Here is a 23,586-nt window from a genome sequence, read left to right as displayed (position 1 = left end):
AGGGAGGAGAGCCTCACATTAACTAACGCTTGCAGCTAACCAACACCTGCAGTGCATCTGGCAGAACGTATCATTCAGAGAAATGGACGTCCAACAAACAGAGTAGGAAAACATTTTGGAACAGCTAAAAATGGCCTTGGTTTCAAATATTGATCACTGCCAAAGCCATGACCTCTCTGGAGCCATCATCCAAAACAGAACAGATGGAAGCTAAGCGTGCTTTTATCCATCACGGGCCCATAATAAATTTCAGGCTGCTCATCCTGCCGGGGTTCTCCTTCACCATTTTGCAAGCATTCCTCTGCAGCACTGCAAAAAGGCATTTATACCGTGGTGGTTCTTTTGCACAGCTTGACTCAACTTTCCATTGATAAGGAAATGAGAAGGGCACAGCCCAAATTATTTCATTTCCTCCACTGCAAACACTTGTTTCACATGTCTTTTTGGTAGCCCAGTGTTTCTTTCCATTATTCATTCTCCTCAGCTCCAACCACACCTGTCTCTCAGACCCTGAGTTTTGGGTTTGGCTTGCCTGCGGCACAAAGTACTGTCACCCCCCCGCCCCCCATACATCATTTTATTCACGTAGCTGAGCAAAGCTCTACCTGATGGCTTCAGCACTTTGCCCAAGCTTTTTACTGAGGTCCATGCTCCTCTCTTCTGCCCCCAGGAAGCAAGGTGACATTAGAGATGACAGTGACCTGCAGCACAAAGCGCAAGGCCCAGGGCTGCAGTGCTCTGTCCTGGAGGAAACCATCCCTGGTTCAGCTCATCTTGTCCAAGTCCAGCAAGGTCTCCACAGAGCCAGCTCTTCCTCATCAGGCCGCACAAACCTCCTGTTATTACCCTTGAACATTTCCAGAAGCGCTACTGGTGTCACTGTCCTTGACAGGCCCACTACTCCACCACGGTCTGGGAGCCCCTGGACAGCCCCCCAGACAAGTAGGATGCACTCACTCCCAGCCAAGCATGTCGCTTCTCAGCAACACCCCGCCGTGCCCAAGGCTCCCCGTCCCTCTTCCGCAGTGCCCACGCCGCTGCTGTGTCGTGGCCACAGTGTCCCTTCCCGGGGGCAGCACCCCTGGGCTCGGCGCCAGCTCCTCCCGCCAAAGTCAAGGACAATAACGCGCTCTGTGCTCGGACCAAGCTATGCCAAGCGGTAGCAGATGGCGTCTTCCCCACAGGCCCCGCCGCAGTTGGCACACCGCAAAGATCAGCCTTCCCCGGGTGCTTTCCTTCTCCCTCCTCCCCGCTGGCACACAGCAGGCTGGCTGACGAGGCTGTCACATTTTCCCTAATTGCCCCCGAAAGGAGCCCTTTACAGAGCGGGTCTTCTTGGGGTCCTGCCTCGAGAGCAGCCCTCACCTCCTCCCACTGGAAAGCCTGCTCAGTCTGAAGCAGAAGTCGACTTAACACCATCCAGCGCTGCTCCTTGACGCTATTGCTGCACTAATCATCACATCAGGCTTCATTAAGACCTGACAGTTGACCTTGGGCTTACCATTTGAAGCTCTCTCTTCACAGGCATGCATCAATCACATTATCCTCCTCAGAATTTCTGCCAGAAAACAAAAGCTAACCACTCACTTAATATCATGGTGATCTGAAATACAGCACGGAAGAAGACTATCTGGCCACCAGTTATACCCACTAGCTTTATAAAAGACACACAATGTGACAAGCAGAGATGTACATCTCCAGAGGTAGCAGCTCAAGCTGGGCCTGCAGAGGACAGACAATACAGCATCCTGTGCAGAGCCATTCCTGTCCCAGAGAAAGGTTCCCCTTTGCTGCCAGAGGGCATGTGTCAGGCTAGCCTGGCTTTCACCACCCTGCACAGCAAATCAACACCAAGTACCAGTACATGAATAAACTCAAACTGGCAGCTGCGAGGTGGAAATTCTGCTCTTCAGCCTTAGATCTGACAGCTGGACTCAATAAACTAAGACTAGTAAGGGCCTTGCACTCACCACGGGCTTCAAATTTTGTTACGCTTCTCTAATGCACAGCTAAAAGGCAAGAAAGAAGCGACTTTATTTAAATAAGAATCGGGGTTCCCCAAGCACCAGCAGTGGGACAGAGGGAAGACAAAAACAGCCTGCAGAAGGACTGGATGAAGACCAGAAGACCTCCGAGCCTCTTACAGCCACAGGACGGAGGATGAGATCAGGCAGCAACATCCAAGCACATGAGAAAACATGAAGCAAACTTGCTTTAAGATCAGGAAACTTCAGGGAAACAAGCCCATTTCTGCTCAGATAAGGTAGGTGCTAGGCATTACCATTTTGAGGATGCAGACCCTACTATTTTGCCTCTCCTGCCTCCGATTTTTCCTAGCACCACCTTTCCTTTCCACTTCACACCATTTTTTGGAAACGTTAAGTCTCAAGCTGTATCTTCTGCATACTGCTGACATGACACAAGGTAAACGTGGAAGCCCTGCACAGGGTGTTCAACACAGAAGTGTGTCTATCACTTCACTAGATTTTTTGCTGCCACCACTAGAGGGACATGAATGAACCATTAAAAAAAAACAAACAAACAAAAAACAAACAACTAACTGAAGGTTGTAGCTGTTCAGCCTGCTACTGTAGATATGGAGATACAAGTAATGGTATTTCTTCTGAGACATAAGGTTTGCCTTGACACACCTGGAAAGCCCAGAAGTACCACAACACGTGATTTTGTACTGGGAAACACAAAGGTATGTCCATGGCACATAGTTAATGACCACAACACAGAGATTTCTGAATCTCTGCTGTACCTTCATAACTCATTCAAACCACAGAGCTGGGGCCTAATTTACCTTCAGCCCCACACAGCACTACCAAGAGCCATTTCTGGTCAAGCTCAAGTGCCAGCTACAGTGCTGAGGTGCTGAAATTCATCCCTGCTGCGCCTTTTAAAATGGAGTAGGAATAAGTAGTGTCCTCAAGCACAACTTCTGTGATATGAGCTACACCTTCCCCCCTAAGAGCAAATCCCATACCCAGGTATACTGATGGTGGAAGACGTGTACCACAAACTTGGCTTGTAAGTTTGTTCTACACTACACGGCTTTTGGAGGTGTCCCAAACTCTTGTAAGTAGCAGACAACATGCAGAGTGACACTGGTGGGTCACACAGAGAAAGAAGCGTGTCAAAATGATCAGCACGGCTAACCTCACCTATGAAACAAGCGCATCAGATCACGTGCATCAGATGTTGATCAGGGCCACGTATAAGCAGTCTGCTTCTGAAGTAGAAGCAGCAATTGAAAATCATTTTGTTTAACCTCAATTTCATATCCCACATTTAACTCAAGGCATAGCGATGCAAACAATCTGCACACGTGCAGAGCAGTCATGCAGTATTCTGCCACGTGAAATTAATGCCATTGAGAACAGATGATTGAAAATAAAGTGACATTGCCTTGCAGGGAGGTCAATGAAAGCTACATGTGTTCAGGAGTTTCCACAAGCACTTCATCCACCACCTGCTCTCAAAAAAAGATCTTGGCAAGGCAATGGTGTTCAGAAAGCAGGCAGTAGTACTGCTACTGTTGTAAATACACACACTTTCAACCTATACTCTGCACTCATTCACAAAGATAAAATAAAGGGTTCATGATAGCAGGCTTCATTTACTCAGATTTCTGATGGCTCATGTTTCAGAGGCTTCAGTTACACAGCCAAGCCAGATGAGTGCAGGTAACGTGCCTATTCTGCACATACTGCATGCTTCAGAGGAGACATTTAGACAAGGGTTCTAAATATCTCTCGCATCTAGATTTAGTTCCTATGGTTTTACAAGCAGGTGAACTAAACTACCCTGATTTCTACCAGGTTAATTTCAAGGCTGACCACGAAATCTATGAATTAATTTTTCTATATTTCAGTAGAGATTGGTAATTAAATCATATATTTCAGACTCTTCTATGTTAGATACAAGTGCTGGAGTTCTACCAGAAAAAGGGATTACATCTTCCAAATGCAAAAAGGTGGAACATCTCTCCTTATGGGATAGCCAGGACCTTTTCTTTTCTTTTTTTTTTTTTTGTAATTCCTCAGTAGCCCCAGACTGAGTAACCCCAATCTTATTCTTCAAACAGATGTGATATCATGCAAGGATCTTCCATATGAAAGAGATGGAGTGAAACTACTCACATGATGCAGCAAAAATGTGTCACAGTCCTTGCCTTTTGTCTCCTCCTAACCTCCCAGCATAAATGACACACAAAAACTTTACTTTTACCATTAGTTCAGGTTTACATTTCCAGAACATCATTAATGTGCAAGGATGTTACTTCTTGCAGGTATGCAAGTATCACCTCAAAGCCATGTGGACACAAGGGTACAAAGGAGTAGGGACTTGGTTCAATGTCACCAAGTCAGTCACTACTGAACCTGGGACAAAAATCAGGTATTTTTCAGCTCAGTGCTTTCCCCCAGTGTTCCTCAGTAGTCATGACAACAAATGCAGGAAAAAACATAGCTAAAAAAGTTTATTTTATGCATTGACCTGTAGGGCACTGAGCTTGAAATTAACAGATTTTATGATGGCAGTGCAGAAGCCTGATGGCACAACCTGCACCTCATTTCACAGAGCTGTAGGAACTGGGAGGGATTGACTTTTATTTCTCAGAAAACTATGAAGGAAGCAAACCTATTATGTGCACGTCAAGTATCTGAGCATCACAATGACTGCTGCTCAGGACAGAAAAGAGTGCGCTCCCCTGGCGCCAACACCATCAGCCTTTAGCCAGCTCCCTTTCTCTGGCTCGCTGACTCCACGCATTTCCAAGGGTCGCTTAAAAAAGCAGGTTAGGTTTGTTACAGCTTCCTTTGCAGGCTGAGAGCAAGACAGAGCATGCCACCCTGTCGGCACACAGCAAGGTGGCTCCCTACAAACCACATTTCTGAGATTCTGAGAAAGCACTGCACTAATAAGGCCAGCACTGCATTCAGGAGACCTTCAATGGGAAGAGAATAGTGCTCACAGCTGCGCTAGCGCAATACACCGCTATAGAGATTCCTCTGGACAGTAAGGCTGGTGCCCGTTTGATTAAACAGCCTGGCTGCTCCCTCCAGAAGATATCAGAGGCACAATTAGTTCAGCCGGCAGTATCAGCAATGCCCTTGAGGTCCTGTGCTCCTGACAACTAATGAAGAGGCACCGCTGGCTGTCAGAGCGTGTAGGGGGAGGCATTCATCTTCGTGGCAGCACCAATTAAATCCACCAGGGTCATACCAGGAGGAGACAGGAATTCAGCGCAGGGAACAAGCCAAAGCCGACTGGTTTTATACACAGCCTTTGGGTTTTATATGCTACAGAGAAGGGAATCAATTGTTGGTTAGCCATGCTTAGGGTGAATGGAATACAGAGCATCTGCATGAGAGCACGTGTGGTGAGAGCATCTCAGTGCTAGTGGGTGTGTGCGCTATGGAAAGGCTTTTTTCATTTTTTCCCCCTCCTCAACGGGGTGAGAAACTGCTCTGTACACCAACACTTTTTTCTCCTGATGCCCAAAGGAGGGAATTTGCTCAGTGTACTGCATTCCTAACACTCTGCTAAGCCTCCAGAAAAACTACTTGCAGTACGCGGGGACGTACCCTCACCTCGGACACAGCATTTACTCCTGAGAGAGAACGTTATGCAGGGAGCTCTCACCCCTTATTCCTCTCAAGTTTAAGTCCTTATGGAAAGCAAACAGCTCTTCTTCCAAACATTGGGGTTCAAAACCTAAAATGTTTCCATCCCTTAGATTTGAGATTTAATTTTGTCAGTTGTTGCAACGTGTCACCTAACCATCTGGCCTGTTTGGTGCCTCCGTGTCTAGCCCAACCTTTGCAGTCCTGCAGAAATCCTGCTGTGCCATGACCTCTAGGACCATGAAGCACTGATAGCAGAAGAGAATGGCACTGAAACAGAGTCTGCAGAATGCATTTATGGGATACAGCAAGTCAAAGCAAGTGTAATTTTTAAGTGTCTTAAAAACAGCAGCACATCTCAAAAACGGCAGCAGTAGGTCTGGAAGTAGCACTTAGCATCTGAAGATCTGCACTGTTCTTGCACACATTACAGAAGGAAACTGTATGGTGCTTCCAAAACATTGAGAGACCATGCCTTGTAGCTCAACCAATTAAGACAATCCAGTTAATTAATAATCAGTATCCAAGCTGTTAAGGTATATGGGAGCAAAAAAAAATTGCTTGTATAACCAAAAAAAGCATTCGTATTTAAATCCTGTTTTGACTTTTTTTTCCTGCTAAAGGTACACAAGTGAACTTGGGAAATCCACATACTCCAGACCCCGATGGGCCCCTGATGGAAACCTCTACCCATCTCCAGGTGGCACGAATTCCCACCTTCTGCAGCCTTCCCATTTCAGATGCTCAAGAACCCATGGTGAAATTCTCAGAGGGTTTATCTGCCAAGCACCATGTATCAACAGGGAACGGGAGGGTTTTTAATAACTTACAACACATTGACAGCCGTTTATCTTCTGAAACCTCACGACACGCTGGAGGAGGCTCAAGGGCCTGTTTGGCAGCAGTGGAATCAGAGCGACATGTACAGACAGAAACCAGCTCCCTCCTGATCCCTGCCATCAGTGCGCAAGACCTACGGCATCTCAGCTGAATTAAAAATAAAATGGCTCTTCTACAAGAGTGAAAGCCTTGTCCTTTGGAACGGGAAATAAGTATCATTAGTTTTGAGGAAGGAAAGCCTGCTGCAGCAGTAGCAGCAAAATAATTTCTAACCCATCCTTTTACATAAAGGACCCTAAAAAAAACAAAACTCAAACCCACTTCATGCTCCCTACCAGAACAGTCAGTCTGCGGGAAACTCCATTTGCCAGATGGTATGCAATTAAAAAAGAAGATGACAGAAAGAAAGAAAAAGGCCTGTGGACACCTCTTTTTTCTGACTAATAAAAAAAAAAAAATCATTTTAATGATTTCAAAGTTCTGGGAATTAATATTTCACTTCCTTGCAGAGATTGTCTAATAAAGCCATGGGCTTTGGGGAAATGGTCTGTATTCCAAGACCTCACAAGTCCATACAGCCAGCCTAGAAAACTGATGAAATACTGCTCACTGTTCTGGGAAAGCTGAGCACAGGAATCTCAAGCCAGAAGAGAGCAGCAAGCAGCTCTGACAGGCTGGGAGCAGCAGCAACTGAAGTCCTCCAAAATAATGTAAAACTACTCAGTAGGGCACTCTCCATGACAGCATCTGGGAGCACTTTCCTAACACCGATCTGCAAAAGCTACTCCTAAATTACCTGAAAATGATTCTTATGAGGGAAGCTGAGATGTAACAGCAGCCAAATGTTTGATCAGCATCGGAGACAAACACTGCTGGAGTGCCACGGTGAGTCCTGAGACAGGCTGGTGTGTGGCAGTCTGGAGAAACTGCTTTCATTTAACACTCTGTCCAGACAAAGCATTCAGGAAAGTAGCTTAAATATTTTAAGCACGTCCTATTTAGATTTATATCCAGCGTTTCTTTCCTCTTGAAGCAGCTGAAACTGTGTTACTGGGGCAATCTGTTTGGCCTGATTTCACTTCGCACCACAGAAGGAAACAATGCTTTCACTGCCCATCGTCACAGAGTAGCTGCCTTCTGAAAAGATGTTCGTGCAGTACCCGTGCGCAGGAACAGGAGCAGTGCAATTCTCCAGCAGCACTTTCCAGACTCTTTCCCTGGCCACAGCTCTTGGGCCTGACAAACCAACCTGTGAGCACATGGAGCATACAGCGCTGAGATAATTCCTGCTCTCTGCAGTCCCCACTATCCACGGCTCAAGAAAGGCCCCATGTTCTGGGGGTAGGGAGACAGCCCTGGAGCTGTACAGACACGAGATCAGCAGAACCACAGGTCCAGAGAGAAGCAGCAGCAGAGCCAAGCGACTTCCCTGCCATACTACAGCTCCTGCAGAACAGCCTGAGTAACCCTTGAGATCTAAGTGCAAAAATGATTTTCAGTCACAAAGGAAAATTTGAGGGGCATGCAATTGTTGCCTCTTCAGAAACATTGCTATGGCAGCATATAAACTGGAAGGATTCTTCACTGAAGTTGCTTTAATACAGATGACCGATTTTCTCATTTGTTCCCCATCAAGTGACCTGGTAACTCAGTTCTACCCAAGTAGCAATGAGTTCAGAGACACTGGTGCTGGACTGCGATACTTCGGGTTCTACAAAGTGCCTTTCTGAAGACAACGGGGACTTCTCATTTCCATCCCATTCAGTCACTATTTAATCCCTGCTCAGCAGCCACCACCACAACTGAAATGAAACATTCCCCTGAGCACGAGGGAGGCTGTTAATAACCCAAGTCATTAATCACCTGGCGGTCACACCGACTCCAGTACAGCGGAGCAGCCTGGCCCCACTCTGTACAAGATATGGTTCCATTCCTGTAGAGTATTTTCATCAGTTCGGGGGGGGGGGGGGGGGGGGGGGAAATCAAGTGTTAAATAATGTCGTGGCTTAAGGAATGAACAGAATGTTTTGAAAATGCAAATTCAAGCATCTGTATTTTAATTACAGCACCAACAAAACTAGAAGGCATTTGTCTCCACACATACGTTTCTTTCATTCATCTTCACAGACGGCCGTACAAAGAGAATTAGTTTCATAGTATAAACCAACTCCCACATGCATTCCCAAAATGATTTGCATGTATTTCCAATAAACAAACACACACACAGGCCACCCACTGATGTGATAGACAAAAAGAGGACTTGTCACTGCTGCCTTTGGGATTATAAAGTGTCATTCCAAGAAGAGCGTGAGCCTCAGTGCCATACATTTAACACGAGGTTCAGCTAGACTGACAAAAGAAAAATCCCCGCAAGTAGATCTTGTTGCTACGTAGCTGTTTTCTCACACAAAAGTTAAGAAATGCTGAAGAGAATGTTGGCTACAATATATTTTTCTCAGTTATATCCATTAAACCACATCCCATCGTTGCCATCTAACTCTACAACCAACGTTCACATTGAGGTCCCCACAAGCACCCTCGTGACAAGCAGCTCCCTTACGAAGCACTGACAGCACTTGCCTTTAGCAGTAAGGGTGACACAACAGCAGGAGGAAAACTCACTTTGTCTCTGCTTAACATACAGCTGACAATGCTTCCATGGGCACTAGGATGCCTTCCTGATCAGTCCGTGTCTCAGTTTTATTTTGAGCTGCTGAAGACTTAAATTTTTGTCATGACCCCATGGCACAGTATCTCCCCAGGACAACTGCTCCAGTGTCACTACAGCTGCAGAGTCATTACCAGAGGGCAAACAATAAATATAGCACTCCTACCTTAAACACTTTCAAAACCTCATACTCGGAATGAAAAGCGAGCTAACAAACCCAGATAGGTAGGAACCCTATCTGATCTTCAGCACGTTGGGCACATAAGAGTTCAGGCTGGCAGGAAATGTCCTGAGAGCTGCTGGCACTCCGAAAACCAGCGAAGAGCAGTCAATTATGGGAAAGGAAGCAACACAGATGATGCCTGAGGCTTAATAGTGTCCCGGCACCTCAAGAACAGGGAAAAACACGGTGTTTTCTGGAAGCTTTCTGCAATGTAGGTAACAAGCAGGCATTCCAACTCAGTGGCAAGGCCTGGCCTCCAAATGTGCTCTGCACATGCCAGGGGAATAGGTGCTGCTTGGGGCAGCTTCCCCCACAGAACGAGCAAGCACTTCAGAAGGTGCTTCAAGATGCACAGAAGGGACTGCGTTCAAAGTATTTGGCTGTTGTAGCCATAACCCCATACTTTTTCCTACTATTCCTGCTATTTCCTACTATTTCCTACTACCCTGTCATCAGCCAGATGCACAGCTGGCATTTCTTCAGCAGCGCCTTCTAGCTGCAGCAGAAACGGAGGCTGCTTCTCCCCTGGCAATGTCCTTCAGGAGGAGTGGGTGCAACAGCACCAAGCTCAGTGCCAGCCCGCTTCTACTGCTCTGTTCTGATCCTGCAGGGCAGGCACTGTGCTTCAGCAATGCTGACAGCCTTACTTCTCTCTCTCTTGCCTACAACCCCCGGAAGAAAGATAAACTTCACCTATGAAATGACTGAGTGCAAATCCCATGTTGCTTGGAAATCGGTCCGAACGCATTCGGCACGTTCTGCAGAAGGAAGGCGCCTATTCAGTGGAAACCAACTCTCAACACTTCTCAGTGGAATCAGGATTAGAGTCGACCCCAGGCTTGCAAAGTTAACAGGTTTACCTCGGTACTTTGAACAACACATAAGATAGAGAACACAGGGAAAAACTTAAAAATATGATCGATTCAAGCTGGGGTGAGCGTTAAGGAAACCTCAAAAACAGATACCACGCTCGCTTGCTTTGCATACTTACCCCTTACAGCACGTAGCTGTCATAGTCGGATTCCTTACTATGTACAAAACAAAAGGCAGTCTGTGTTGAGCTGCGGCTGCGAATTCCACTTTGCTCTGCTCCTCCTTACCTGATGAGTGAGTGGCCTCCTTAACCTGGAAGTGTATTTCCTATTTCTTGCACTTCACAATATATCAAAATCTCCACATATTTGTCACGACAAGTTTTTAAGTTCACATCCACTTGGTTTAAGAGCAAGAGCATAGAGATCGATTTCCATAAACATTATCTACAATTCATCACTTTAAATAGCCATAATGGGAAAGTACACTGGAAGGTAATATGGGGATTAAGAGAATATATTGAATAAACACAGTGGGCTAACCAGATGTGGAGACACTTATCAAATCACTCCAGTAATACAGGCAGTTAGGAGTACCACTCAGTTGGCAGGGTAATATTCTTTAGACAAACCCACTCCCAGAAAAACATAAACAAGAAAAGCCACGCTAAAAACAAGTTTAGGTGTCAAAGCAGCAATGCTCGGTGTTGTTATCCACCCCCAGGGACAGGGTAGCAATGTTAGGCGCTGCTACCGGTGCCATCAGACCACAGGCTACTCTGAGAAGCTGTTGCTGCCAAGTAACTGATCCCTTTATTGCCAATAGAGGCTCCATTTTGTGGCATCCAATACCATCTGAAATAATTGCACAATACACTTGTACCGCCTGTATTCCACTTGATGCCACAACACCTGGCTGCAAAGCAATCATACTTTACACTGACAAACAAAAACCACATTGTTTTCCTATGCTGCCCAGAGGTAAGTGAAAAAAATACATGAATCAGAGTATTAACAAATTAACCAATTTTTTTTTTTCCTTAAATTGAATCATTAATCACCTTCAGCTTCTGTTCTGGCCGAACAGATGTGGCCATTCGTCACTGAGAATACAAGTGCAAACAGTTTGTACAAGGAGCAGAATATCCTACCTGGAACAACTTCAAAAAGGAACTTCCCTGGACTTTCTTCATTGCAGGGGTGCTCAATTACTCTGTTGCCAGGCAGAAAGATGGTACCCTAAGGAAAAAAACAACATCAAATAGGGGATCAAAACTGCTACCTGACTTTGGATAGACAAATGCTTCCTTTTTTTTTCTTTTTGGCAGCAGCATACACGAATGCATGTTGTTGCTCCTGGCCAGCTGATTTCCAAAGCAAGACTGAGGAGGGATTATCCAAAAAGCCAACATCACAGAACACCTTAATTAACAAAGGCATTCAGTAATGGCTATAACCTTTTTGTTTCCCCACCCATCTGTTAGGCTTTTAATACCATGCAGATTTTTGTACCACTCAGACCTAAGTATGCTGCAGGGGACACTTATCTGAGACTGAAGGGGTTGGTTTGATGCATTCACTGCTATGACCTTCACTAAGAGCAGGACTGCCAACTGGTGGAAACAGGACATGAAACAGCCTTCTCACAACAGAGAATTCAAAACCAAATAGAAAGATTAACCCAAAGAATATGTAACTTTAAAAAGCACTTAACGACACGTACTTTACGTCACACGCCATAAACCATTATGACTGGTATAATTTTGCTGCCCATTGTAATTTCCAGCTTGAACTGTTTCTATCGAAAAAAGCTCTACATGCATCGTGGGATGAGCAGAACAGAGTCTTCGCTCTGGAGCAAATTTCAGTGGCTCAGGAGCTTGTGTCGGTGAATACATAAACATACTTACGGTAATTACACACCATGTTATTCAATTAAACAAAAAAACACAAAATTAAGGAGACCTAGCCTACAGCACTGTAACCTAAAATCAATTTATGAGACAGTAAATGAAAACTGCACTTAAATTGGCTGTGAATTCATTAGCTGTACGCATGCAGTCTCATTACAATGTGATGCTTTCTGATTCTTTGATGTACAATCCTTTCAATATTTACTTCACAGTGAGCTGTCATAATGACAGACTTTTAAGAAACTAAGAACAATACAGTCATAATATTTGTAACTTCAGCTCTTTTGTTCTACAGATGAAACTTAATTCCCCTACTAGAATGCAAAGCCTAAATCCTACATGGCAGCTACATTTATTTGAAGCCATCTCAGCAACACCATACAGAACACTGCTCTTACTTAAAAACAAAACATGCTCTCGATTGGTAATATATTTTAGTATTTTTAAAACTACTATTGGAAACATCGAAGCATGTGAAATAAATACATATGTTTTTCTAAACACATATGCGGAGGACCATGGGCTGTTGGAGCTGCGAAGCTTCAAGTAGTTAAAGCTTGGTTTTATATTGCATGTAGAATAAAAGAATTTTCAAGAAAGTTTAAGATCTGCATATACTCAGCCTCTAACTGAAGGCCCACTTAATGATGTGCTTGCCAAAATACTGCAGTGCAGCAAGAATGACATAAACCCACTTTGGCTTAGGATCGCAGTACTACAGCCTCACCTGGGAGGTTTTACCCCACACTCATCACCCATGTCCAAGAGGGACTCCGTTGCTCCCAGGGAAGCTGATGGGAAAAGGAGTTCCCATGCCCTCCAAGATGCTGACTACAAATACCTGATTTTCTATACATCTGGAGGGATTTTACTCAAAAAGCTTGTTGATACATGAGGAAGTGAACTGCTTTCTCGCCCAGATGTGTTTCTGGCATTTATGCTAACCCACTTCTACTAGGCTCAACCAGTCTGCATGCTCCCTTACAGCTTGTCCTGCCACCCCTTACAGAAAGCTACTTCAAAGTCCACATTATCAGCAGTCGTTCCTATCAGGTGTTCTCCTCGCCCTTCCAATTTCTATCAACAAGATTTATCAAAGATTACTACATTCTCTTTCCTCTTGCAACCAAATGCTGTGTTTACTTCTGTGTGTTTTGTTTTGTGGGAAGCTTCCCAGGAGTTTTCTGATACCTTTGTGCAGTCGCAGTGGACTCAGAGGATCTTCACAAGGTTTCTTCCTCTGTTTGCTGCTACAGCTTGGTTAACCACATTGCAGAAGTGCCTGTGTTGCTTTGGCAGCAAAAGTTTCCAACGTTTTTTCCCTGCCAGGAAAAAACCTGCAGCCATCACATATCGGCTCATTTGGTGTGAGTACTGAGCGACAAAGCGGCAGGCGGGCAGTTACCGCTACCGAGCCTGAAAGGTTTCAACCACGAGCGCGCTCGCTGCTCGCCCCAGCGAGGCACTGGGGCAGCTTCGGAGCATTTCTCCACTGCCCAGGGGAAGTAGCTCTGTACAGGGATCCCTACATGCGTTACGGGTTTTCAGTCCCTTTGCCAAACACTGCATAATGGAAAGAGGTTTTACTCAATATGAACTGTACAGAACTTGCACTGCACGATGCACAGCACGTCCGGTTTCCTGGTGCACAGAACAACAAACAGTATGACAACGGGAACAAGTAACAGTCACCACAGATCTAATTACCATAACAATGAAGGAGCCAGATGTTCTGCACTGAAGTATGATGATCTTAATACCAGCTAAGTAAACGGACCTCGGGATCAATGGACTGCAGGTAATGCAGCCACCATCTTGCGGTTTTGTAGCCGGCCATACTTGTGCAGCGTGCAATGCGAGAGACAAAGAAATGCTGCTGTGCTAGAGGCACACTGAGGAGGGGGACGTAACACACCAGGAACGCAGACAGACAGAGAAACTGCAGAAGAAATAGAGTTGGTTGGATAAAATGGGGTCAACAGATAGCATAAGTTTTTCTGGCATAAATTCCATTGCATTTGACATTTTCTCTTCCCACTACGTTAACACATTACTCCGGTTTGTTTCTGTGGAAGAATGAGAGTTGCTGTTCAGTTCCCAGAAATTCCCCAAAGAGAACTATAAAGGGGACCTTTCCTTTACTTAAGAAAAGGTTAAAGCCTAAGCTTTTTGCTTAATTTTCTAATCAAGAAGCAAATTCACTTCCACAGAGGTTAATACCACACGTAGTGTTTGCTTGGTAACAAGCACCAAAACACATATCCTGACCTAACAGAGAGAGCTGTCCATTTCCCTACAACGCGATTAGGGTATGTATAAAGATCCTGTACATTTCTCTGCTGCCATACCTTGCTTTATGGTTCAGTGCCTCTCTCTGCCCAACATACAGTTCTTGCCCATAGAACAAAACAATCTTGGCTTGAGCAGCCACTGAAAAAACAACTAAACTCCTTTTTGTTCCCCAAGAGACAGCAAGGTGACACCAAATTAAGCTGTAACACCACAGAAGACTCTGCTTCCCTAAAAACAGAGGCTCGCACATTGTATGCCTCTGGATTTTTTTTCTCCAGTAAGGGAAAGCAAAAAGAATGACCATCTCCTGACTACATCTGAAATTATTACAAGCTTTTTCTCTTTCTACATCTATTTCTCAGCACTAACCACTACCTTCCTGGTGAAAGGAAGCCTTAACACGCTGTCCTCCCACCCCCTCCATTCTGCCTGCTATTCTAAGGGACTCAGACAAATCTTGAATGCACATGAAGCAGCTTTTCCATCCAAGGATGATTTTCTGTGGCATCTCATGAAGCTGTTTTACCCCTGCTCTCCTGGCTTCTCCCTAGTGAACGAGCATATTCACCTAAATGTCAGCAGCTTCTGCAAGGAACTCTGCTCCTCCTTTTCCTCTTCTTTCCCAAGCTCATCACAGAAGGGTGTGAGGCACTGGGGTGAGAAAATTCATGAGCAACGCCCATGGGAGTACCTAATTAGATCCACGTGTGGAAGTTTTGATAAAATTAGGTTTCATTAGGTTTTGCTCAATAGGCAACAATATGACTGGGCATTAAGGAATTACTGTATAGGACAGAGGCAATTATGGAACAATCTTACTTCTAGAATATCTTCCTTCCAAGCAGAAATTTAGCTTATTAGATATAACTATTCTCCTTTTTTTTTTTTTTATATTGACCACCAAAGAAAAAACCCAACACAATGCTTTTTATTGCATCAGAATGCTGAAAAACACGTCTTACAGACCTTTTGCAAAGAAAATTTACTGACCTGTAGTCCGGAGAATATCCGGGCCTCAACCTCAATTATTGCCTGAAAGGATGGTATTTGGCAGCAGACAGTTTCAAGTACAGCCTCATGTTTATACACAGAGCTCTCTGGTGACAGCCCTCACAGAAACAGCAGCAGAGATATAATGCAGCATGTATGATTGAACAGGTGAAAAACCAAGTCAGTCATTAAATATTGAACTAAACATTTTTCAAGATGATTCAGAGGCAGAAAAAAAAACAAACAAAAAAAAACCAAGGCCCTAAAACTGAACTGTCTACTCCATCTTGGTTCTTATCTTGTTTTGAAAAGGTGGGGAACCAGTAGTCACTGCATGCAGCTGCCTTACCTCCAAGGGTAACGCCAATATAATTTATGCTCTTTCCTTGGCTAAACACCCATGGCTGAATGAAAGAATCAGGATCGAGTCCGTGATGGAAAGAAAAACATTTAAAATTATCAGAATGCTAATGATAATCAAGTGCATTATGCTTTCACACTGTGGGAGGACTAATTTAGGGGGAAAACAGTGTAAGAATCTGTAGAAACACTAGCTGCAATACCTTGTCAGAAAACAACGCAGAAAAGAAATAGGTGCATCATTACAGAGGCCTTTCAGAGCAGACTGGCAAGACCTGGCACACCATAAAAGGCACCAGATAACTAATTATCAGTGACAAATACTGTCTTCTGTCCCCCAGGGTGGCAACAAGGAGCATGGACAATCCCCTCTGAACCGCAGCAGCCTCAGCCTGAACCTGTTCAGGTTCACCTGCTGCCTTCTTTCAGAAGAAACCTCGTTTGGCTGTCACTTACATACAGGCGACCACCTCTGTTCCGTAAGTCCAATGTGAACAGGACGGGAAACAGTCAAGAGCTGAACTGCAGGGTCTTCAGCACCAAAGTATTTCAGAAGCAGATGAAGGCACATACTTAACAGGAATCATTAACTCCTAACTGTTCTCATCTGGAGACAAGGGATGATTCAAGGCTGTTTGGATTGCGTTTCTTTGCTGGATTTCCATGCTGAATGTGAGAAGTGAAAGCCCTTACAATTCCACCACACGCAGCTCCTTTCCAAGGAAGCTGCGTGCTGCCAAGCACCCTACTAGTGGGCACGACCTTCCCAGGTCAGTCAGTAGCAGAGGTTCACGCTGCTGCAGGGGACCTGCCGATTACAGAAACGACTTTCTCAGCAAGTGGTCAGAGAAGTGGCAGACGCTTCCACTGACTGATTCTTCTCTGTCCTGTGCAAATGTTCTTGTTTGCTTTTAGCTAGCAAGCACATTCCAGGGGAGTTGATCTATCCTATAAAGTTATCATCATTCACTATTTCATTAAAGAATGAACTGCACTTTCATGTGAAAAAATATTAGGGCTTAACAGCAAGGGTTATCCATCTCTTTCAGGTTTTTTTTTAATGCCTATATGGCTTGTTGTTTTAATATCTATGTGCTCTTTATATTTTGTCCAGATAATAAATGTTTACAAGCACAGCTTAGAAATACTACAGCACTGCAAATACCACAGAAACATTTACACATCCCACTTCGCTTCCGGTCAGCTGGTGTAAGGCACTTGTCTAAGGGAGGACACTCATTAGCAGCACTGCTCATTAGCAGTGAGCCCATCTCCGGGAGCCTGGGGTCTTCTGAGCTACCTGAACAATTAATGCCAACAAAAAACACCATTTGCTGATTACAGGTTGCTTCTCCAGCTGTACAATTTGCGTATGGTATGGGGTTTTTTTCCAGTTTTTTTTATTGAATTCAAAGCATACTAGCCTGTTTCTTCTGTTCTGTGACACCTTTTCTAATTTAAAACTGGACTTCTCAGGTAGTTTCTCATCTTTATACCTGAGCCAGATTGCACATTCTATAGCTTTGACGTGAGACCTAGTTGTTCCTTTCTCCACGTATTTTGGTTTTGAAAAGTATCCTTAAACATTTTTAATAGGCAGTTTAAATATTGAGCAGAGAATTTTGGCTGATTAAAAGTAAATTTACTAACTAGAGCAAACTTCATTACTGGATGAACACAAGTCCATAAAACACTGACGTGTTACTTCAACATCCTGAATTTGCCATGGAAAGCAGATGTTTTAGACAAAACATAAGGTGGTCTTCTAAACAGTAGGCTCTTGGGCACAAGAGACACTACAGAAGTATCTATCAATTGGAACACACTTGTACAACGTCATCTGCAAATTTGGAGAGCATAAACACACATCAATGTCATCAGGAAGTTACTGCGTGGTGCTGTAGCTGAGCATGCCTTAGTGCTTTGCCATTTGGAGAAGAAGGGGGGGAATTGCTCTGGGGAATGCAAGCAAGGTTTTGCAGGTTTCAATGTGAGAAAAGTAAAGGGTTGTCAGTTCATTTCTGTCAGTCCCTGCAACGCATGCTTTTCAAAGAGAACGTGTACAAGACTAGCTGTGTAAGAACCAAGAGCGGCAGACATCCCCTAATTTCAGTAATTAGGGATCTCCACCAAGTTAAGCGGGAGCTGCTGCAGGTCAAGCAGCGCACCCAGGGACCACAGTAGCCCAACACGGTTGACCGTACAGCGGGTCACTGTGGCTTCCGGTATTTAAGCACCGAAACATGGCTGATCTGCTTCCCCGCAGGAGTGTGGCAAGCTTCCTACAGACCTGCCGGGGGACCTCGCCAAGTGCCAGATTGACTTGGGTAAAAATGGATTTGGGGTGACTGGAGGCCAGCGTAATTAATCGCACTGCAGCAGCTGCTCTGTTCCATGCTATATTCATATAAATAGCTTAGATTCCACGTTGCTATTTTAATAAATTACCAAAATATAAATGACCATGAAAGTCTGTGAGACAGACTGCAATATCCCTCACCAACAGGGAGGATGAACCGCAATTTATGTCAGCGGAGAAACCAAGACAAAGCTCCCACAGCGGGTGAACAGAAAGCAAACAGTAGATTTTCTGGCAAACAACCAGCAGCGCTCTGGCCACCGGATGGTTCCCTGCCTCAAGCTGTTGCTGGAAAGGATCCTTTCCACTGGCCAAGAACAAAAAACAGCTGATATCAGCCGTCTGAGCACTCTGACTGCAGCTGGAGAAAGGGATCATCATGGGAGAGCGAGGTAGCGATCAGGATGCTGTGAGAAAAGGGGAGTGGGCATCCCAAATGTAGAGGTTGCTTGTGAAAACTGCCACCTGGTTCTGTCTGATGGGAGCTGGTGGTCAGCCAGAAGACCAATGGGAAAGCTCCGCAATTCCCATCTCACATTTGAGCCCTTGGGAAAAAGCTCCTTCAAAATCTCTTGAAGTGGGAATATGCAGTGAAGGTACTTAATGAGGTTTTAATATTTTACTTTAAGGATTCAGTTTTGCAAACCCTGCACTGCTAACTAACAGCTATTATTGCCCATGCCCGATCCCCACACAAATGGCAGGAGCCCATTTCTGACATCAGGCACAAGGAATCCCCAGGCTAACACAAACAGCCCTGCTGCTGAGGGGCACGCACTGAGCCAGCAAGTCCTCACAGACAGGCACACGTACAAGCTCATGAGGAAACACGGACACTGACTTTGCCAAATGAACACAGCGATGCCACTACATCAGCATTGATGTGAGCAGAGAGCAGTTGTCTTGTGTCAGTCAAAACCTCAAGAACTTGAATTATGCCCACTGTCACCATGGCTTCACCTCTCTCCCAGTCATCTTCTTCTCAACAATCCCTGTTTGTCTTTAAAAGCTCTGAGGATGCTCCAGCCAAGTTTCCCCAAGTACCATACAACTCTCCGTACAGCTTTCTCCCTTACTATTCCATCTCCTGTCCTCATGGCTTTGACTTTTACAGCACCTTCCTGCCTTACATCCCTTCTGCAACACCAGACAGCTTTGGTCTAGTCACCACCTAACTTAACCGCAGCTGAGTGTTGGATGTGGAAAGCATTCCTGGCTGAGAAATCACAGGCAGGGAAGGATGAACAAGGAACCAAGCATCCCCTATACTCCTGGATGGTAAAGAGTGGGGATTCACACTAGAATCCATTTTCCTATGTTCTTCACAATAAGCAAAACCTGAGATGGCAACCTAAGGCCCTTACGACACACATTTAACTTGCCAATGGTAAAAACAAAACAGCAAAAAAAAAACAAAAAACCAGCATGTACATCTTCTGCAGACTCTCAGGGGATGCCACGCTTCCCTGGGCACCTGTTTTGTGTCTGCAATGCTGCAAAAGCCTCTTCCTTCCCTTTTACAGCAGGCTGCCCCAGGGAGGTGCGGGTGAGCCCTTCTCCTGCTGCCACAGAAGAGCCCCAAGCCCTTCTTACAGCACCTACCGCACTCGCTTTGCCAGCTTGCTGCTGTTTAATTAGAAGGGCAGAGCTGCTCCACTGAGAGGCATGTGCTAAATGCTATCTCCGAGCTCCTGAGATGAGGTGAGTCTCAGCAAAGGCTAATGACAGCGTTAATTTGACTTTTTCCATTAAATACAGAACAGGTCATTAAAATCTTTAACAGGTGGCAGGTTTGGCAGCTCTACCATGTGTGGGCTCCAGACAGATTTATCTGTCCTTTTGTTTTAAAACATTTATGTGAACGCATTTGCTGAGATAAATCATCTTGTTCACAAAAGCATTCTGTTCAAGGCTGCTGTTTTAACTGTTACATCGATCACATTAAGCTGTAAAATATTAGCATAGGTTTTGACAATCATCATCATCTCATATCTATGACTTTACTGCTCTCTTCATTAGTTTCCTACGCCAATTCTGATAATTTTTACATTTTAACACAGCACTGTCAAGGAAATACAGGAAACCAATGGGGTTACTCCCTCAGTGCGGCCAGACAGATACAGGGAGCAGAGAGGGCAGTTGCTGACGATGCTTCTGACCATGCCATGCAGAAGCCCAAGAGGGACACCAACACTCACAGCATGATTCCCGAGTTGGATGGGGTTAACCTGCAATTCAGCATTTGTGGGGGAAAAAAAATACAGATTTTTATTTTATGAAGATTTATGAAAAACTACTCCCATGGTAAGAGGCACTGAGAACCTTGTTCCTGAGGTCACAAGTCCTTGGTTCAGCCTCATTTTCTGCCTCCGCCAGCAGAGGTGCCTGTGAGAGGCTTGGACCTACGTGGAGCGAAGAGAGCGACCATCATTTCTGCTGCCACAACATGCTGCTGGAGCCCTGCTGAAGAGGGTCTGCCCCCAAACACACTTAGCACAAGGACAAAGGAGAACCTTTCCACAGCTCTAAATGAGGAACCTCATCCCTAGACAACCTCCTTTCCTTCTCCGAAGGAGAGTTTCTGTCCGTGATTGCTCCAGGCTAAGTTTTATTTGTTTCTTTTCTTTAAAGGTGAGAAGGTCAACCGATGTGGTATTACTCCACTCCATGGGATCAAGTAGATGTCCATTTTCAAACACACATTTTTGCTACAATTTGATGACCCCCCTCCTGAGTGTAGGATAAAGGCTCGAGTTCTCATTTATGTAAAGATTAACAAGCAGCAAGTGCTGAGAAGAATTTAGGATAAAGAAAATTACTTCCAAACACAAACTGCTTTATCATCCAGGAAAAGCAATGCAGGCACCAAAGCCTCCAAATGCTCCTGCTTGATATTCGATGCACAGCCCTCCCGACTGAGCTTCAGTGCATGTTAACTGACACACAGCTGCTCCGTAACATACAGACAAGGCCTAACATATCTCTGGCCAACAGGCCTTTTAAATGCGAGTGCCAGTCAAACGACTGACAGCCACTATCAGCCTGGTGGGATTCTTCTCTCTATTATTAAACTGAGACAGCTACAAGATCCATGTAAAGGGTGGGACACCGCCTCACATTAGGGACGCTGCCAGGATCTTCAGGCTTCTGCTGCTCATTATTATTAGCATCACGCCAGCGGCAGAAGAGTTTTGGTCTGTCCAGATCTCCGCTGTCCTGTGCAACATCTTTACAACAAAGATACGTGGCAAAGGAAGACAGTGGATATCAGAGCAAGCAAAAGCAGGTGTGTTTCAGCATTTAGATTTTTACCAACTATTAACCACCCACTTCTCAAAGCCAGGAAAAGCCCACTGCCACCCGAGACCCAAGGGTCAGGACCAGTTCACTTTCCAGCCGTAGCTCTGGGCTCCAGCAAGGCAAAGCCTGAAAAAAGCCAGCAGCAACATACTGAGGCAGGTGCTTCAAATCACACTCCCTGCGGCCAGTTACCGCATTTCACTCCCCAGGTTGTGCTTTCAGTCATCCTCTGCCAGCACCAACTCCTGCAGTTCACCACTTTTTGGCAACCAACTGCTCCCTTGGCCAGCAAAGCAGCTTGCCCTTTGCTGCAGCGAGGACAACAGGGCAGACGGTGCATCTAACCCGTGTCTCTGCCCACCTCCATCCTGCCGTGCACAGCTGGGGCTGGCTGCTTCCCTGGATGTGATGAGCGCCTGCTCCGAGCGCTGCCCTCGCAGACTGGGCCCCAGCAGGCTGCCTTTCCCATGGTGCTGGTGGTCCGAGCCAGAGAGGGCAGGAGAGCAACTCCAGAAAGCCCCAGTCTGTTATGGAAGTGTTTTCCGACTGCCAGCTGGGGAGCAAAGAGCATTTCAAGAGTGCAGTTTGGGGTCATTCAGTTTCCACCTGCCCCACAAGCCACCGCACTGGGCTTGGCGGAGAACTCCGAAAGCTGCTTTCCTTAGCAGCTAGCCATGTTGTACATGCTGCTCATTCAGCTGCAAATACGGCCTTTATCCCAGGGGTAATGGACTTAGAGCAGGCTATTCTTAAGCACTAATAGGCTAAAAGAACCCAATTATTTTCATTTAAAGACTAACAAGGCTCTCCTGCGAGCTATTCATTTTGTTGCTTGAGGAGCCAGGCGTCACTTGTACCAGATCCAAGTAAATAAAAGGAAGGGAGACAAAAGTCACCACGATGGGCCCTTTTAATGGACGCAGACCTCCTACAGCGTTGAAATTCCCTTGAAATGGGAAAAGAGAAAGATCATTAAAAAGCTCATCACGATAGATAGAGCAGTGTGCAAGGGTCAGGCTGTAGACAGAAGCAATTAGCACCGAACTGCTTACCATCCCTAATAGTTGGGGAATTTCAAGGCAACATTTTCATCATTTAGAATGACTATGGGATTGGGAATACTCTAGCGCTGCTTCCCTCAGGCCACTTGCCCCTGACCTGATATCGGTATTAGCCTAACGCACAAAAAGGATTACGTGAGATTACAGGGAACAGGTCCCTCGTTAGCAACTTGCCATCTTCACTTGACAACGAGGGAAGAGTCCCTGTGAAGGCTGCCTACCTCACCTTCCTCACTGGCTACCCACAAGCCTCTAATTACACCGTAAAAAACATGCATAGGTAAGGGGGCTGCTAATGATCCCAGGGCCAAAAAATATTTCTGGTATTAGAAAGCAAGGTGGAACACAGCCTATGTTTTGTATGGGGAAGAAAGCCCTTTTATTTTGTCAACATCTCAGTGCTTTCCATATTCAATTCTTGTTCTTTCTACATAGCAATGCTTCTTGGCAATGCCAGGTAGCGAAAATAAGGCCTCTGCTGCTGAAGTTTTTAATACGATACTGAAAGTGGGATTCAAAAGACACAGTAAAAAAAAGTAAAGAGCAAAGTAACACACCACTACTGAGAGCTGCACTTGATGCTGTTGCCATTAAAATACCACCTCTGATCTCCAAGTCACCGATATCTTTACTTGGACCCTCTGCATCCAGCTCGGCTATGTGTCCAACCAAAACGCAAACAACCAGCTGACGGAGCTGATAGCCAGAAGCAAAGACAAGTTAATTCCCTAGGAAACAGTGCGCAAGGGCAGACTTGTTACTCAAACAGCAATCCAGGAACAGAAACAAGACCAAGTTGTATTCACTGCCTGTCCTTGGACTTCAGGTTCTGAAGTGTAATATTACCTATTACACTTTCATTACATTTTGGGAAATATGTACTTTATGAGTAAAAAAAGTGAACTGTGAATTTTGACTGCCTGGAGGAGTCCTCCAAAGGCAGGCCACTGCTCAAACTCCAGCTTCTGTCTGCTTGCCAACACGGCGGGCACCTCAGCACTCCCTCAGAAAAGCTTCTAGCTTACTTCCTCAGAACCTTGCTAAAATACAGGGTCCAGATCTCTGGTCTGGAGGACGGTTTTTTTTGTGTTTTTATTTTGTTTTACATTTCCACCACTGTGCGCCTGGATAAGAGAAG

At 45.3% G+C, this 23,586-nt stretch overlaps 1 protein-coding gene across 5 annotated transcripts in view; it reads right to left on the bottom strand.

Annotated features, from left to right (window-relative positions):
- The window catches only part of ARHGAP24 (Rho GTPase activating protein 24), a 181,239-nt gene that overhangs the window by 112,503 nt on the left and 45,150 nt on the right, over window positions 1-23,586 (bottom strand). For 4 of the 5 annotated variants that reach the window (XM_035547646.2, XM_035547653.2, XM_035547664.2 and 1 more), the window contains exon 3: window positions 11,325-11,412. The exons of the other annotated variant lie outside the window; for it this stretch is intronic. In XM_035547646.2, the coding sequence (XP_035403539.1) occupies window positions 11,325-11,412 (88 nt within the window). The remainder of the gene's footprint in view (window positions 1-11,324; window positions 11,413-23,586) is intronic. 5 annotated transcript variants of the gene reach the window in all.

Source organism: Cygnus atratus, chromosome 4 (genome assembly GCF_013377495.2).
Source record: "Cygnus atratus isolate AKBS03 ecotype Queensland, Australia chromosome 4, CAtr_DNAZoo_HiC_assembly, whole genome shotgun sequence".
NCBI classification, from domain to species: Eukaryota; Metazoa; Chordata; class Aves; order Anseriformes; family Anatidae; genus Cygnus; species Cygnus atratus.
This window is presented reverse-complemented; position numbering and strand designations above follow the sequence as displayed.